General features: G+C 37.3%; 2 protein-coding genes across 2 annotated transcripts in view; both read right to left on the bottom strand.

Moving 5' to 3' along the window:
* Positions 1–18973, bottom strand: part of LOC135721841 (beta-1,3-galactosyl-O-glycosyl-glycoprotein beta-1,6-N-acetylglucosaminyltransferase 4-like) — a 67756-nt gene that overhangs the window by 33544 nt on the left and 15239 nt on the right. The window lies entirely within an intron of this gene.
* LOC135721721 (beta-1,3-galactosyl-O-glycosyl-glycoprotein beta-1,6-N-acetylglucosaminyltransferase 4-like) lies at positions 3539–6067 on the bottom strand. Its single transcript, XM_065244156.1, has 2 exons — positions 5125–6067; positions 3539–4136 (listed from the first exon to the last, which is right to left on the bottom strand). Exons 1-2 carry the CDS (start codon positions 6065–6067, stop codon positions 3841–3843), a joined length of 1239 nt encoding a protein of 412 aa, XP_065100228.1. The 3' UTR covers positions 3539–3840.

Raw genomic sequence — 18973 nt, 5'->3', positions numbered from 1 at the left:
CAACTAAGCGTGAGTAACCGATGCGGTACTTATCTGAGCCATACTTGTACGAAGAGTTGTTTTGGTGTGTTCCTTTGTGTTTTTGAGGTCCCTGGCCCCACTGGAGAGGACAGCGTGGGTGAGCCGTGGGTTGACCGGAAGTACGGACGAAGGACCTGATAGGAAGCACCGTTCGCTAGTAGAACAGTGGCCCTGTGGGGAAACGGAAACACAGGTGAGCCAGGGGAGAGGAATCAACACGCCGGGCCTGTGATTACACACATCTTACTCTCATTGGCGGTCCAGTTACTGCCCAACCATCCTCTCGAGGTCGTCGTAGCCAGGTGGCAAGGGCGATTTAAAAACCACGTGAAGTTTATAAGAGTGCTGTGGGTGAGTTTCACTGATTGATGGTGTTTACGCTTTACTTGCTGTGTGTATGCTGTGCTTGTAGCGTTCAAACTGCCTAGCCTCAGACGAGTCGCGAGACGACGACATCCGTTGTGGCCTGGGTCCTAAGGAGAGCGAGAATATTTAGCCCTGTGCCCGGGGTGTGTCCACGAGAGCTTCGTTTATCCATAGAGCAGACAGTGGTGAAGCCCAGTGAGTAATACCAAGAGTGTACTGTGCGGACTGTGGGTTGTAGCAGTGGATGTACTGACCTTTCCACCAGAAGCTCGTGGTGAGCGGAGCCCCGACGAAAGTTCGCCCCAACTCGTGGCCCCGGTTGGTGAAGAAGGAGGGGGAGTTCGGGAAGCGTTCGGCTCCGTGTCATCAGCCCCACTAGTCCCTACGACGCCCGGACAGTTTGAGTGGATGGGCGAAGGAATACGGTGTACCAGCACTGTAGCGAAAGCCCACTGCTTGTAAGGAAAGCTCTGTGTACGAAGATCCCCAGTACTGTGAGTAACGTGACCTGTAAAGTAAACCTGTTCTGTGCTTATAGCAAATACCTACCTGTACAAGTGAAGCTCTGTGTGTGTACGAAGATCCCCAGTGCTGTGAGTAACGTGACCTGTGAAGTAAACCTGTTCTGTGCTTATAGCAGATACCTACCTGTACAAGTGAAGCTCTGTGTGTGTACGAAGATCCCCAGTGCTGTGAGTAACGTGACCTGTAAAGTAAACCTGTTCTGTGCTTATAGCAAATACCTACCTGTACAAGTGAAGCCCTGTGTGTGTACGAAGATCCCCAGTGCTGTGAGTAACGTGACCTGTGAAGTAAACCTGTTTTGTGCTTATAGCAAATATCTACCTGTACAAGTGAAGCTCTGTGTGTGAACGAAAATCCCCAGTGCTGTGAGTAACGTGACCTGTGAAGTTAACCTGTTCTGTGCTTAGAGCAATTACCTACCTGTACCTGTGATGTCCTGTGTACACGGAGATCCCCCAGCGCTGTGAGTAACATAACCTGTGAAGTAAAACTGTTCTGTGCTCCCAGCAGATACCTACCTGTCCAAGTGAACCCCTGCGTGGAGGAAGGGCCTTCAGCCCCGGGGATAGCGTAACCTGTGGAGTAAACTTGACCTGTGTGCAAACCCTTACTTACCTGTTCTGCCGAAGGTCTCGGGTGGACGAACAGCGTTTGGCATCAAAGTACTTTATCTTGTTTGACTTTTGTTTGATTCTGCCTCCAGGAGAAGCGGAGCGCGCCACGGATTGTTGGGCCAGAGCCCCTACGGAGCCCCTGTCCCCAGTCGTTCCCTTAAGTGGCCCTGGAGGCGAAGAAGAGACACATTAGTTTTAAATTGCCCTTCCCCCTTTCCCCCCCTTTCCTTTTAAATATTTAATAAAGTTTATTTTAATTATAGTATACTCGTCTGTCTGGTCATTGGGGTGGTCTTGGGAAACTCCTCGAGGTGGAAGAGTTGAGAGGGGTGTGACCCTTAGCACAGTTGGGTCCGCCCTCGGGGTGTGACACTGACATGTCAGCTTTGTTGTCTTGAGCAAAAATGTTAAGCTTTAACAGCTAAAACTCCTGGTTTTGAGAGATGTCTTTAAGAGAAAATGATGATAAACCACAACACAAGTTGGTACCAGGAAGGGTAGAACAGATATCACTAAAACAGAACCACAAGCAAACTGAGGCAGGGTCACAGCATGCAGATGAAATGAAGCAGGGCAAAGTAACAAAACCTCCCAATGAGACAGGACCACTGAAAGCCCATGAAGAGGAACCATTCTGTCTTTTTTTCTTGAACCTTTTCCACTCTTTCTTTAACCCTTGTGTTCATGTTTTTGTAACTCAAACAATGTTTGCGGGTCTAGTGAACCCTATTGTTTTTTTTCTGTATTTAATGCAACCATACACATTTATATAATATTGTTTTGTATACAACATAGACAAAAATTATGCTTAATATTTGTCATTCCCCTCAACTCATGTTTATGTGTTATAATAAAAATTATAATACAACATTTTATATCATTCTGTGTATAACGTGCTGTCTTGGTTTAAGTCACATTATCTTTTAATAAAAAAACAACAACAACAAACTGTAGTGCTCATACTGCTAGTAGAAAAAATATATTACTATATGAATATAGTTCCTCTTAAAGAGCAAAAAGGATTAAGAGATCTCCATGCAATGTTGTGCTACAAATTATCAAAGCTGAAAAGTACATGTTTAACTTAACTTAAAAAATGTTGCTGCTAGTGTTTTGTAAGGCACGGTTTTGGCCAAAAATCATACATTTACATAAATGATAGTTTGTGTTGCGCTGATGAGCTACCCCGGAGTAAGAGCTTATTTAGTTCCCAAGAAAAGCGGTTCAGGTACTAAAATCATTTTATTCCTAGTTCCTGTAGTGCAAAATTGCCAAACAGAGTGTAGTTCTGGTACTATGAAAAAGTTCTTGCGGTGTGAATGGGGCTTTTGTGACTCTTTAGCCGTCTTTAAGAATCGGCTTAAAACCCATCTCTTTCGCCAACATCTCACTTGTCTTTTTCTATTTTTATCTTCTGTCACTATACAAAATAATAATAACCCTTGGCTATGTATACTGTGCAAGACTTGATAAGACTAGTTCTAGTGCACTTACCGTATGTATTGCTGTTCTTATTATTGCTTCTATTGTTACCTTTGTAAGTTGCTTTGGACAAGTGTCTTCTAAATGACTAAATGTAAATGTATTGAAAACTGCTGATAAGTACTTAGCAATGTTGTTGATTGATGAAATTGCACGATTTGTTTTAAAGCAACACCAAATAGTCATATAAATAACATTAAAAATATTATTTTCAACACAGGAATGTTGAAATTCCTGTGTTTAAATTGAACTATATAGGAACTTGGACAAATGACCTATCGATCGTGTACCTTCTCTATATCTATTTCACATCAGAGCAGATACGTTGCGGATCCGTTCCGGAGCTTATTGCTATGATCTACCGGTCGCAACAAGATCTGCCAATTTTGTAGCAGTCTTGAATAATCGTCTAAAAAACGATTTCTTTCTCCAACACCTCACTTACTAAGACTGAGCTTGATATCTTTTTCTATTTTTCCATCTATCTATTTTCTGAGAAAAAAACTCTGTGTACGACTTTATGAGTATTGTTGTTCTTGTGTTGCTTTAAATGTTTCTTTTGTTTTTTTTGTGCCTGCTAAATGACTAATGTAAATAAGCAAAATAAAGTTGCATGCACTGTTGTGTGCATGCAATGAGAAAAAGGTAAGACTAGTAAAAGAAAATTAAATTCACAAAAAGATTACAAAATCCCACTTAAAAAACTTTCTTTCCCCAAACATTTCACGTTTTCATGCACTATACTTTCATGTTATTTACTAGAAACTGCTAAACTTTTACTTTGTTGCCTTTTAAAAGTAGCAGTACTTTTAACTGCAGATGAATACAGACATCAGTTGTTTTCTAAAAGCTTTTCTTCTAAACATTCAATAAGAATAGGATCCACTCTTGGGTCCACTTTATTAGCAAACCAGTGACCATAGTCAAGAAGCCATCTGAGCTCAGCAGCACCAAAAATACACACAGACCGCATGTGCTCACCAGTGCATGGTGGGTAAAGACTCCCTTCTAAATATTCCCACTTCACCAAATGGGTTTTACTTGTCAGTTCTGAGATATCAGGGTCAGATCTTGGCACCTCTCCTGGTACTCCGGGCACACGAACCAGAGTTGCCCAAAAATGTTCATCTGGGGGCGTATTACAGAAACTTTCTATCTTAGGTCTTAACTTAAGATATGATGTGTCAAGTTAAGATTTTTCACAAATTCATATTACAGAAGCAAATCTTAAATTGATTTAGGATTCTCATCTTATTTCACCAAATCTTATCTCATCTCTAGTTAGGAAATCCCAAATCGCTTAATCATGTTCGGCTATCAACTGTCATGTCTGTTACCAAGCAACCAGCAATGCGTGAGCTGCTGCTACAGTAAACAAAAGAATTGTCCTTTTTATTTCAATGGGCCAGAAAAATACATTTTAATAAATTCATAGAAATCATAGTCTGTGTTTTTTGTATTAGTGTTTTAGCACATCATCTATCAGTTACCATTCAATTTAAACATTTAGCAAATGTGACTTACAAAAATTAAAAAAATTATTCTTCCTAAGTGCTAGGATACTATTGTACATTTCAATATTTGATAGAGACATGAGAAGAAATAGATGCTGAGTCAAGTGTGTACTGTATTCACTATAATCCCATCAAGTGTTCACGGATAAGATAACTGTTTTTTAATAATGAGGGATGACAGAAATTGAAAGATCGCTCCACTAGTGAGAAACATTGTGATTATGTGAATGTGTGAAGGTAAAAAACATTCAAAGAGTAATCCAAAAACAAACATTGCTGTTTTTCATCCTCCACTTTGTTAAAAATGTAATGTAATTCTCCCGCAGCTCTATCATAATGTGATTGTTTCAGCTGGCTCTCATTAAAGTTTTAAGTTAGGACACCTGTGAGGTTACCCTAAAGTTAAGACCGTTTTTAGGATGTTTTGTCAAGTTAGGATGCTTCTGTAATACCACTTTCCTATCTGCAGTTAAGATAAGATAATGCATTTAGGAACATCATTCTGTAATAGCTTTTGTCTTAAATGAGGTCCTAACTGAAATTACCATGGTTACCAAACAGTTAAGATAAGATTTTAAAGTTAGGACTTTTCTGTAATACGCCCCCAGGTGAGTATGTGTCCTCAGACCAAACCAAGAAATCTCTGACTAGACAATTCAGCTGAACAAAAAGTGCAAATTCCCGTGAGAGTGTAAAGTATGCACTGCCCACAAACATTTCTATGTTATGAGGTGGTGGAGGTTTCTTCTCAGAAGTTTTAATAGGTGACTCGTAGTACTCAGTGTTATTTTTCAGCTCGTGGTGAAAGGTCCAGCGCCATACTTTTCCACCTGGTCGCTTGCTCTCCACCATGTTCGTGCCATTAAGCTTCTTTAGATCTGACACCAGTTCAGCATTCGTCCGCAGTGGAAAGTCCTGACCACACAGATTGATGACATACTTCCACTTCACCTCAGACTCCAGGAGATCAGACAGACAATTGAGATCTGCTTGGAGGCGTGAGATGCCTGCATACTGCACCCTCTCCAGTTTTGAGGCAATAAAGACATTAGGGATGCAGCGGGCCAGACCTTGCATCGCTGAAATAAAGTCATCTGAAGACTTCAGGTCATAATGTATGCAGTAAACATTATGTGGCATATAAATGGTCCTTAGCAACCTCTCCACAAGATCGGCATCCTTATGAACGACCAAAGAGTAAGCAAGAGGAAATTCACGTTCAAATTCAGAGCCTTGTACCGCATCATAACCCTTTGATGCTATAAATCGATTACAATCAGAAATGGCATTTACAATACTCATGTCAGTTAGCATCACATAGTTTTTGTTTTTACGGACGGTCAAAGATTTTCCCACTTCTGCTGGTTCCATGTCATATATTGCTGAACAATTAATGTCATATTTTACTGTCAATCGTTGTCTGTCAAACACTCCTGTTGCGTCTTCATTCACTCTTGAAAATATGACTGTTAAAGCATACATTAATATCAATGTCATATAAACAAGTATGACCCTTTTGATGCGCTGACGCCTTAGTCTTCTCATTCTGTATGGAAAAAATAGAAGGTTTGTACTTAGCAAGCAAAATTCACGTCTTGCACCTGGATTCACTTGTGTCTTCAGTTTTTTTTTTTTACCAAAAACACATACAGCTTAACCCAGTAGGTTAGGTCAAATGCACTTTTTAGATTAATTCAAATATGTATACATACTGTAAATATATAGAGTCATTAAAGGTAACTGCAAACTATTAATCAACACACCAAATTATAACCCAAAAAGGATAGGATAACTTTTTATATCTCAAAATGTTTTGTCTAGTAAATCCGGTAGCACTTTAGAGTATGTATACCTTGTACATATATGGTAATTATGTTGCACTTACAGAAAAATGTATGGTACTTACTTTTGTTTATCTACATGGTAATTAAATGTTATTATTACTTTACTTACCAGTGGTATATTTGGTAGCTATTATGTAACTCTTTTTTAACTCTACATACTTGGTATGTACTACACCCTTATCATGTACATACAGTGCTACCGTAAATCCTTTTAACACAAATATTTACAATGTGTATAATAATTTAATTATTTATACTTAATGTTAAAAAAAGAAAATGGTGTCATCAGACGCACATGTGTTTTTGCAGCTATACGCTTTTGTGTTGAGCTAAACTTCCGGCCTATGTTCGTTTAATGGTCTGGCTAATGCTAATCTGAACTCTGGAATAAATACCTCTTAGAAAATAAATATTCTGTATACATTATATGGTACACATTTTACACAGTAACGTTATTTCAGTATAGTTTTTGATAGCCTTTAGCTATCTAAGGCAGTGGTTCTCAAACTGGGAATATACAAATTTGGTATATTGGTATATTAACCACAAAATGCGTCCCAAAAACAATTAATTTACTTAGTGTCTTTAATGAAAGTGTATTTTAGTGCAGTTTTTTACCCACGGATAGCATTTGTTTATAGCGCTTTCAGTGAGTTGATCATTCTGGACCAATTTTTATAAACTGGCATGATTGGATTGTGGGAGTTTTTAGGGAAACAAATGATTCAGTGCAATGACAAAAATTATTTTGCAGTTAAAGGGGTGGTTCAATGGTATTTCAAGCATTCTGACTTATTAACACAGTTATAGAGTTGTTTCCTCATGCTAAACGTAGGCAAAGTGTCAAAAAAGCAGTTGGGCGTGTTAAAGAGTATTTCTGTGCCGAATGCACTTCGCCAGGGTTCGTACAAGTTTCGGAAAGTTTTTTTTTTTTTGATTACAGGTCCAGCTGACGTTTCAGGGGTTTTCTATACGTATCACTTCTTTAAATGGGCACTTCCCCCGGAAAACCTCGCCCACTCGTCAAACAACAAGAGACGCTAAACTTGCAAACACCATATCACGCGACACAGCTTTGTTTAATTTCAAAACTCAACAATGGCACAAAAGAAGAAGTGTGTTTTTGGATGTAAGGAGAAGAAAGCCAGCCTTATGAAAACAATGGATATAGTTTATTATCCGGGGAAGCAGCTGAGTTTTGCTTGTGTGTTTGATGCGCTGGATTTTATATAAATGACATGAACATGTAGTGAATCATAAGTTAAACAGTGTTGTATAAAGTGTTGCATGACTTGTAGCCTACTCGCTCCTCCAGCGGTATACATTTTTTTTTCGTATGTTATCGGAAAGATTCGGTAAAGCTAATCTTTCTTTTTTAAATCTGATTAAACTAAAGACTCTTCGGAGATATAAAGGATGTAATACTACTCTATGGGGCGGTTTCCAGGACAGGGATTAGACTAGTCTTAGACTAAAACATTTTTAAGAGCTGTCCAAACTAAAAACAACTTGCACTAGCATATCATGAAATACATTAGTGCCCTTTGTTTTGCCTCAAAATGCACACAGGTAATGTTTTTAATAAGGCATGTTCGTTAACACTAGATATATTTCCTAATTAAACTGAGGTCTAGTCCTGGCTTAAGCTAATCCCTGTCTGGGAAACCACCCTTATACAGTAGGTTCCCCAGAAATGCAGAAACAGCGTGTGCTACGTGAGCTTTAAGAAAGCCCTTACAATGGCTGGCTCCTTGATCAGAGCCCACATAAACAAGGTAGCTGACTGAGACACACCCAATTATGTTTAAAAAAGCAGCATAGCTATTTGTTTTTATCGATCTACCTTTCTGTACTCTGACATTTAGTGAGCAATATCTTTAGTATGCGTACAGTAACTTCTAGTAAGCTGCTTCTTTCCTTGTTTTTCCAGTTCACAAATAGTACATTTAATCCAACAAGATGTGTCACGCACGTAACTTACTTGTATCTAGGTAAAAGTGATAGGCTATGCTGGTCCTGTTAATCTGTGTGATGAAACTTTTTGTGTTATTTCAGAATAATGATATATTGGATTAAGTATTTTAAATACAAAATACAGTATTTAAAGTAGAAATTACATCAGATTTCTCAACATTTTTACAAAATACGCAGAAGTAATTAAACACATATTTAATTCATTCAAAATACTGGCTGCCTGATATTTACTGTAGTAAACTGTAGTAAAATTATGAGATACCATAGTGTTTTATTTATCATATATTAAATATTCAAGTATTCTATGTTACTACTTACTATACTTTATCTGTTCACTAAAGTAAATATAGAATACTGTAGTGTACATTAACAAAGTGTGCTGATTATTATAGTACAATTTGCTATATAGCTTACTATAGTAAATATTAAAGTATGCTACAGTATTTCCTGCAGCCTTTCAATTCACTACACTAAAAAATTCTTTTCAACTCAGCATTGGGTCAAAAGGGGCAAGTCCAGCCATGGGGTTGAATTAACCCAGGAAATGTTAATATTTGATCCAACAATGGGTTAAAACAAATACAGCTTTTGGGGTTGAAACAACCCAGCATACATTAATGGGGGGGGGGGGGGCTCGTCCCTTTTTGACCCAATGATGGGTTAAAAATATCCCAGCATTTTTAGAGTGTATAGTTCATAATACAAAGTATTTTTAACATGGAAAAGTAAACTTAAACAGACAAGATTTACACTATGAAGGCTTAACTTACCTAAACATGTTGTGACGCTGATTCATCTAATAGAGAAACTGAGAATGTCTGCAGTAAGCAGAGGCGGAGTCATCATTTCATGAGAAAAGTTAATGGGAAATTTTATTTAGACATCTACGTACTGCTGACATCACATACGTGCTGAATGATAAGGAGATGCTTCAGCATCAAACACAAGTGCTTTGGTGTTCTTTATGTACCTTGTGTAACCACGCCAGGATCTTTATAAATAAATGGAACTACCAGTAAAGGCCTTTTTTGAAAGTGTAACATCCTCTTTAGGTATCCTTTACAACTGTGGATACCAAAGACTTTTGTTCCAAAATGAGATAACTCTGTTTCTAAAACTTTTGTCAAAACATGTTCATTATTTTGTAATGTAAATGTTTTTATTGTGTTTTATTGTGCTACTTAGCGGTATTTTTTTTTTAGTTATGAAGGCTTAAATCAAAACGAAGCAAATGCAGTTTGATTGATATTAACTGGAATGCACAATCAAAAAAAAAAAAGATTTTTGAAAACTATTAAAAACGGAGGAACCAAACTCATTCATTTCATCACACGCTTACATATGACATGTATATTTACAAAATGCCGTCTTTCTTCATTAGCGGTAGCAAGTGGTGTCTCTCTCCTTTACAACAGCTGAAATAAACTTTAAATGTTTGCATGTTTCTGCTATATTAACACAGTTTAGTTTTAAAATACACATTTAATAAAGTTTGAAAGATTCAACATGTGGATCTTCCCAACACACCTCAGAAAGGTATCACAAAATATAACTTCAACAATATAACATTTTTAAAACAAACAAGTGGTTGTATTGAGAATATATATTTTATATTTAAGCAATATCGCTCGAGTAGGAGAGGAGTGTGAGCATGCGTGACCTAGACAATCTTAGATCTGACTTGAGAACCACTGAGAAATTAAGATATGGAAATTTAGCTTTAGAATAAAATGTTCAAACGTTATGATTTTTTGACAGAAACACTACCCCTGTTTTATCCCGATTTATTAAAGGGGAATTCCGCCTTGAAATGATCCTAGGGTTAATAACAAACGTGTACCGAGTTCGACCGTTCACTCGAGTTTGTTTTCATGCTAGTCTAACGTGACCAGTAGTGATGTTAGGTTCTTGAACGAATCGTTCTTTTGAGCCGGTTCTCAGGAAGTAACCGGTCGAGCCGGTTCGCAAATCGAACTGAATCGAACTTTAGTTTTTTTTTTTTTTTTTTTTTTTAATCGAACTTTAGTTTTGGGCATAGGTTCCGGGTTGATGACGCAGGACGCACAGCCGAAATAGCACGTCGGACTCATAAAGAACCGAACGAAGTTTGTCGATGATTGCCGACGATTCTGACGGATGAGTTGCTGACACTGCGTGTGAATCACCGAGGATTTCAACGAGCCTGATGCGCGAAGTTTTTTGTTTTATTAGTTTCTTGATATGCTTGTTTTATTAGAAAGCTTTAGTTTTGATACGATTTATTTTGCATGCAAATCATATTGTAGTTGTTTAAGGAAGACCAATGAGTTTAACACACACGTTTATTTATTATTTATACTTACACACATCCGCAATTGTGCATCAGTGTCTTTTAGGAATCTCTGTTCAAAGCTTACTGTACATCACTCTATACTGCCCATCTGTGGTCTTCTTATAAAAAATCCAGCATACATAAGGTACAAGTTGCCTACAATGATACAATGAGAATTTTACTCAAGGTTCCCAGAGGAGGGAGTGCTAGTCTGATGTTTGTATCTGTTGGAGTGATTACATTAAAGGCACTTATACGAAATTTGATGTTTAAGTTTATGCAGCGTTTGGATAAGTCTTCAAACAGTATCATGGTGGCACTCTCAAATCCCTTAGTGAGTTGCTCCAGGTACACATCCAGGTTGAGAATGCATTGGTTGAAATGTTTGTATGTATTTTAATTTTTGTATTTACTCTTTTTAATTGTTTGTATGTTTTCTCTATTTTTATCTGTCCTGTCTTGTGTGTTTTTTTTGGACATGAGTCTGGTAAATAAACTGAATTGAATTGAATTATTCAAGTTGTAGGCTTGTCAAAACTGGTCAGTTATATCTGGCATTCACTATTTATTTATTATTTATGATCCGCGATGTGACCACAAACATTACTAACTTGTGAATGCAAGGCAATAAATCAGCTATGCCTTCACAAAAAACAACTATCTATTTAAATGTTTTAATGTGTTGACACAAACGATTTAATTTGAATGTTTCATTGATACAATAAATGCGTAGTAATGTCATTTCTTGATGACGTCAGGAACCGGTTGAACCGGTTCAATGAGCCGAACTGTCCGAAAAGAGCCGGTTCGCGAAAATGAATCGGACTTTGCTTCACTAGTGACCAGTGTTATTGCTAAATGCAAATTAGCATGTTATGGTAGCCTTCGGGGCATCGGTGCATTAAAATCAAAATTGCTATGTCTATACTACTAATAATGCTCAAAATAACACCACACTTACACTGTAGCACAATGAGGGTCTCTATATGTAAACCGAAGCATTGACAACTTTGCAAGTGTACAGGCAGTTTATTAAAAAGGAACACTTACCGTTCACGTCTGGATCAAATATCCATGCGGGCGCCATCTTGGGAAAACTGAACGTTATTTTCATACATTAAATGTGTTGTTTTAACAGGCATTTATCATACTTTGGTATAATCATACAAATGGTTGCACACATTTTGAGTCACTATATTTTATTGAGAGGAGAACCTAACTGATTGAGCCATCTGGTTAAGGTATGTAAAAAATCCACTACATGTTAATCAACTACAATTTTTGTTAATTGGATGTCAGAGACAAAGAACTCACTCTAAAGTGTTTTTGGCGAAATTGGAAGGTAATCATATTTTGACATATTACTTGTTTAATTAAAAAAAAAATGTTAATATGTTTTGAATCATTTTTCAAAAATGTTGTCAACCAAATGATTGATTTGTGACGTAGCTAAGCTAATGTTTTCAGATCAGCATTTCTGCAGTCAGAATGTAGTATTTGCCTAGGAATAAAAGTTTTTGATCTTTCACTGCTATGAATATCAGTTATAACAACTTTTCTTGACTTAACTTAAAATAGTATGTTCAAATGACTTGCAAAACCAAGTCGTTTACACTTTGCACTGCATTTTTTTACAGTGCATGTATACACCCAGGTGGATTCTGCTTTGCTCAAGGGATGATATTTTATGGGATTTAAATCCTGCCAGGATTCAAAACTGAAAATAAAGCTCTGAAAGGTTGAAATTTAGTGTTCGCAAACTCAAAATCTTACAAAAAAAGTTTTGCAACATCGAAAAATAAGATTTGCAAGCTTGCAAAATTTAAAAAAATAAAAATATATCTGCAAACATTATGTTGTTTTTGAGATTTCTTTTTTCGGAACCGCAACATCTTTTTTACGATGTTGCGCAAACAATTTTTCAGAGTTTCAAATTTGTCAGTGTTCTCCCACTGTATAGTTTGTTTTCCAGGTTTGAAACCTTGTAAATGGTGAACTGAAAACTGGTGTGCAAATAGGTTAAAAAAAGTTTTGAAACTTTGAAAACTGAGGTTTGAAAGGGCTAAACTTATTACATTACATTACATTTGCACTCCTTTGCAGACTATTTTTTCAGAGCTAAGTTTACAACACCCACTTTGCGGAGATACGCCCACAAAATTGCGAGCTTGCGACTCACTTGATTTGTGGCAGCGTTGTCACGCAGCTCTGCTCTGAAACTCTGAAACTCAGAATCAGGGGCGAAAATCTCATCTAAATGTTGGGGGGGACAATAAACATAAAATTTTTCAAGAACAATTTTTGAAGGGGACACCAATAATACAGGCAAAATTGTACTTGCAAGGAAATGGGTACAGATAGAAAACGTTTCTCTTTCTCTATGAACGGACGCAAATTTAATTTTAATACATATGAATGCAGAGGTGAAAAGAGTAATACAATTTTCTACTTAAGTAATAGTAAAGTTACTTTAATAATATTTTACTTAAGTAAAAGTAAAGTTACTGGTCTAAAAATCTACTCAAGTAAAAAGTCATTTTAATTTTAAGAGTTACTTTTTTACAGCGGGGAGAGGTTTCTAGTATAGTTCACAAAGGAAGGATATATACATCTCAAACTATGTTTTTAATTGTAAACATCTCTACAATTAAAGTGCAATAACAAATGTTAATAAAATAAAAAGCTTTTTATAACTAAGAAACATTTATGGAATTATTTAATGATTTTTACAGGTGAGTTATGCACTTTTGAAGCAAAAATAATATGAGGTCAGCAGCTAGTAAATACAATCATTATATGAAGGTTGTAATTGATGTATTGCTGGTAACATACATTGTTATTAAACTATATACATAAATGAACATATAATGAGATGAGTGCCATGGCTATACACTATACATCCTTTACACGTTTATTAGCTCCCAGACCTGTGTACCTGATGTCTTTCAATCTATCTCTCTCGCGCTCTCTCTCTCTCTGCAATGTCTAATGATCTGCGCATTCTCGAGGACGTTCTCAAGTTGTTTGACTTGACGCGAAGCTGCTAGACCTCGGAAGATAATGCGCATGTATTAAAAATGCATCGTGCAAATTAGCGGTTAAACACGGTCGGCAATTCTCAAACTCCGTACTCAAGAGCATGAACCCTACCTGAATGAAACAATCGCTTTGCGTCAATGGCCAGGGGTTTCTTTCGTAAGAATTGAATTGAGGGTCTGCATTAGCCTGCGCCTGTCTCGTCCCTCTCCATGGTTCTTTTTGCGCGTTCCCCCGCCCATCAATCAATCATCCGACCGTGGCGCGTCTTTATCACCTTACTTTTTTATTTATTTTTACTCAGTAACGGATATGATTTAACATGTAGCGAAGTAACCAACAATACTTTAAACATACTTAAGTAAAAGTAAAGTACAGATTTTAAAAACTACTCAAAGTAAAAGTACACAAAAAACTCAGTTACAGCAAGGTGAGTAAATGTAATTTGTTACTTTCAGCTCTGCCTCACCTCTGCATGAATGCATAAAAATGTTTTCTTGATCGTTTATCTGCTTCTGTTCTCAGAAAACGAAATATGTTCATGTTTATATGTCAAAATAGTCCAGTTTTAAAACATATGAGGATAAACTGATAAGTGATGGGAAACGTTGTATTGTATATAGCTTATTAACGCGTCGGCTCCGTACACTTCTCTACCACCGGAATGTGTGGTGGTGAGGTAAAAGGGGCGTGGGCAGTGGACCAAACCACTGTGAGGCAAGGGAGGGGGAATCCAAATATTTAAAACGTTTTTTTGTTGTTGCTCCGTTTGCATTTGTATTGTTTCACTTCTTACACAACTAGTTTAAGTATTATAAATCATTAAATTATTTTCAATACACATATTCTAATGATAATTTAGGGGGGACAACCCTCATATAGGGGGGGTCCTGTCCCCCCCGACCCCCCCGGGATTTCCGCCCATGCTCAGAATGAGCGAAAATGAAGCCTCGCAACCTCACAACTTAAAAAAAAGCGTGGAGGGAGGGCCTTCTGCTCTTGGCCAATGCTTTGCTGTCTGCTGACGTACAGTCCAATCACAAGTCGTGTTTACTGGAAAGGTGGGATTGACCGACTTCTCCGCCAATGACGAAAACAGATGCACGGCTCTCTGGCCACAAATCGGTCAATTAACGCCACTAAACAAACCAATAAACAATTTTTCTTCAATTTCTTTATTAAATAATAAGATTTTAAACATCTGTTTACTCTTGTATTTGTAACTGTGTTGAACTGTGTACCGCTGGTTGCGGTAGCCGAACGGACTGCGTACGTGAGCCGCGAAAGCAGCCCGTTAAAGTAACTAAAGGCGTGAGCCCCGACAATACATTTCGGCTCTTTTGTATTATTATTCTAAGGTATGTCCTTTCAATTTGGGAAAACTAATCTGTTGCTGATAACCGATGAATTAAAAGGAAATCCGTATTGCTTTAATACATCATTTAACAGCTGAGCTAAGCCTGCTTGCTGTACTGTGGCCATACCGCGGTCAAGCCAGCCGCTGTTCGAAAATACATGGTCAAGCCAGCCGCATTTCAAATTACGCGTGTGCGCCTATTACTATACATACGGTAATTTCAAGAAAAGCAGAAAGAACGCGCTTTTCAGAGCGCTTGGTTTCGTTTCCTCTCGCTCGCTTTCTCTCTCTCTCTCTCTCTCTCGCTCTCTCTCTCTCTTTGTCTCTTTCTTTCTTTCTTTTTTTCTTTCTTTCTCTCTCTCTCTCTCTCTCTCTGTCTGTCTCTCTTTCTCTTTCTTTGTTTCTTTCTTTCTCTGTTTTTTTCTCTTTCTTTCTCTCTTTCTGTCGTTCTCTCTCTGTCAATTTTCAATTTAAAGAACTTTATTGGCATGATTGTGTCACTTACTATATTGCCAAAGCATTATACATAAAACAAGAAACATACAGTAACACAATATTAACAAACATTAAGGTGCAATTAAGCTAAGGTGCTGGGTGATGGATGAAGTACTACTGCAAATAAAATAAAATAGAATCAGAGGATATTTGCAATATAAAGTAGACTTTGAAATATAAACATATGAAGTATACAAATGTACATTTATGGAGGCACATGAGAGGTAAAATAAAAGTACTGTACAAGATCAGGGCTGTAGATTATTTCTGATGGTGTGTAACTGATTAATGAATTTAGCAGCAGCCAAGGCCGCCTTAATGCACGGGCTTACCTGGGCTGAAGCCCAGGGGCCTCCCAAGTTCAGGGGCCTCCCAAGTTCACGTTCATTTTGTTTTTTAACTTGTCAGGTTGTCTGTCAATCACTCTAACTGCACGTTACATGGCTGCTGATTGGTCCGTGGTAACTTACTGTGAAATAAAATATCAGACGTAACAGATTTTTCTATTCCGTGTAATGTAATTAAGTGCGCGTTGTCAACTTGGCATTCCTGCATGTAAGAGTGAGTGTGACAGAGAAACGGGAAATAATCCACCAACAAATGAAAGAGTGATTTCCGAAATTTCATAATAAGCACTGAGGTGCAGGTCTCTCTCTCTCTTTCGCGCGCGCGCTCACTCTCTCTGTGCTCGTACAGCTGCGTCTCTGGCATGCAGAAGTCTCTCCAACGGTGCGCAAGAAACTGTGCCGCCAAATAAAAATGGGGTTCCAGAACATTAATGCTGTTCGTTGTTATAAAGTTTAAGTTTACTCGCGTTTATATCAGTGACGCGTGCGCAGCTGGAGCGCTGTAGTTTGACGCGATGTAAGCTCACAGTACACACATCTGGTTTAGAAAGACGACGCAACGGTAAATGTGCAACTCAAAGCGTGACAAGACCATCTCAAATGATCATCCCCTGATCGCACCATTCATATTTATAATCTCCTTATCTAAAGATCTTATATACATGTTCCCTGTCTGTTTTGTGCATATTCATACGTGTTCGTTTTACATGCGTAGTATGCATAAATACTAAATACAATGCATACTATATCTTCAATAGCCTACAAAATAAATAACTGATTAAAAAACAAGATTCTGTCTATAAAGACTTATCTTTTGTTAACATTAATGCATTTTCACATTAAAACTAACTTTAACTTCTTATATTTTTACAACTGTGGTGAGCATTTAGTTAGTGAGTGGCAATTTTCTGCAAATTTGTATATTCTAAAAACTATATAAACATAAAGCTTATAAACATATATACTTTTGGTTTTATTTTCACCACAAGTTGCTGTTTGTGGTTGTTAAATAAAGTGTCTTGTGTTTATGCTCAAGTGGGCTCAGTGATATGTTATTAATGATAATATGGTGTTTTCTGGGTCAAAGAGGGAAAACTACATTTTGTGATGTAGATTACATAGATATTACACTTTTTTTTTCAAAATGAGACTATAAATTGAGGGTATGGGGGGCCTCCAAAACCTCTCAGCCCCAGGGCCTCACATTAGGTTAAGGCGGCCCTGGCAGCAGCTGATGGGTGTCTGTCTTCCCCCAGTAACATCTTAATTTGATCTGAATCTGAAGAGCTATGAAACTCTGCTATGAGCTTTGAGATTTTGTCTCTCTCTGTCCCTTTCTCTTTGTCTCTCTTTCTCTCTTTCTCTCTCTATCTCTCTTTCTTTCTTTCTTTCTTTCTCTCTCTCTGTCTCTCTCTCTTTCTCTCTTTCTTTTTTCTCTTACTTTCTTTTTCTTTCTTTTTTCTCTTTCTTTTTCTCTTTCTTTTTCTCTTTCTTTCTCTCTTTTTGTCTTTCTCTCTTACTCTCTCTCTCTCTCTCTCTCTCTCTCTCTCTCTCTCTCTCTCTCTCTTCCTTTCTTTCTCTTTCTTTCTCTCTTTCTGTCTTACAGTATAAACACTTAATTTAAATAAAGTATAAAAAAACTATGATCTGTTTTTGAAGGGGACGTCCCATACAGTATGCATAGCTCATATTTAACCATTTCACTGCATCATTTTCGAAATATATACCATCACTCCACTTCAGAGGCCTATAAACATTTCATTTCAAAAGAGTAGAAAAAAAGGATGATCTGTTTTTTAAGGGGACGTCCCATACAGTATGCATACCTCATATTTAACCATTTCACTGCACCATTTTGGACATATATACCATCACTCCACTTCAAAGGCCTATAAACACTTCATTTCAAAAGAGTAGAAAAAAATTATGATCTGTTTTTGAAGGGGACATCCCATACAGTGTGCATACCTTATATTTAACCATTTCACTGCACCATTTTCGAAATATATACCATAACTCCACTTTAAAGGCCTATAAACACTTCATTTCAAAAGAGTAGAAAAAAGGATGATCTGTTTTTTAAGGGGACGTCCCATACAGGATGCATACCTCATATTTAACCATTTCACTGCACCATTTTCGAAATATATACCATCACTCCACTTCAGAGGCCATAAACACTTCATTTCAAAAGAGTAGAAAAAAAGGATGATCTGTTTTTTAAGGGGACGTCCCATACAGTATGCATACCTCATATTTAACCATTTCACTGCACCATTTTGGAAATATATACCATCACTCCACTTCAAAGGCCTATAAACACTTCATTTCAAAAGAGTAGAAAAAAAGGATGATCTGTTTGTGAAGGGGACGTCCCATAGAGTATGCATACCTTATATTTAACCATTTCACTGCATCATTTTGGAAATATATACCATCACTCCACTTCAAAGGCCTATAAACACTTCATTTCAAAAGAGTAGAAAAAAAGGATGATCTGTTTTTGAAGGGGACGTCCCATACAGTATGCACACCTCATATTCAACCATTTCAATGCACCGTTTTGGACATACTGTATATACCATCACTCCACTTCAGAGCCCTATAAACACTTCATTTCAAAAGAGTAGAAAAAAAGGATGATCTGTTTGTGAAGGGGACGTCCCATAGAGTATGCATACTTCATATTTAACCATTTCACTGCATCATTGTGGAAATATATACCATCACTCCACTTCAAAGGCCTATAAACACTTCATTTCAAAAGAGTAGAAAAAAATGACGATCTGTTTGTGAAGGGGACATCCCATATAGTATGCATACCTTATATTTAACCATTTCACTGCATCATTTTGGAAATATATACCATCACTCCACTTCAAAGGCCTATAAACACTTCATTTCAAAAGAGTAGAAAAAAAGGATGATCTGTTTTTGAAGGGGACATCCCATATAGTATGCATACCTTATATTTAACCATTTCACTGCACCATTTTCGAAATATATACCATCACTCCACTTCAAAGCCCTATAAACACTTCATTTCAAAAGAGTAGAAAAAAAGGATGATCTGTTTGTGAAGGGGAC

Source organism: Paramisgurnus dabryanus, chromosome 18, assembly GCF_030506205.2.
Source record: "Paramisgurnus dabryanus chromosome 18, PD_genome_1.1, whole genome shotgun sequence".
Classification (NCBI taxonomy): Eukaryota; Metazoa; Chordata; class Actinopteri; order Cypriniformes; family Cobitidae; genus Paramisgurnus; species Paramisgurnus dabryanus.
This window is presented reverse-complemented; position numbering and strand designations above follow the sequence as displayed.

Excerpts from the sequence above, each read along its gene's own strand:
- LOC135721721 (XM_065244156.1), bottom strand. The coding sequence starts at position 6,067 with ATGAGAAGACTAAGGCGTCAGCGCATCAAAAGGGTCATACTTGTTTAT. Across the intron at positions 4,137-5,124 it reads GGACACATACTCACCTGGGG|ATGAACATTTTTGGGCAACT; the intron begins GCGTATTACAGA and ends ATACGCCCCCAG.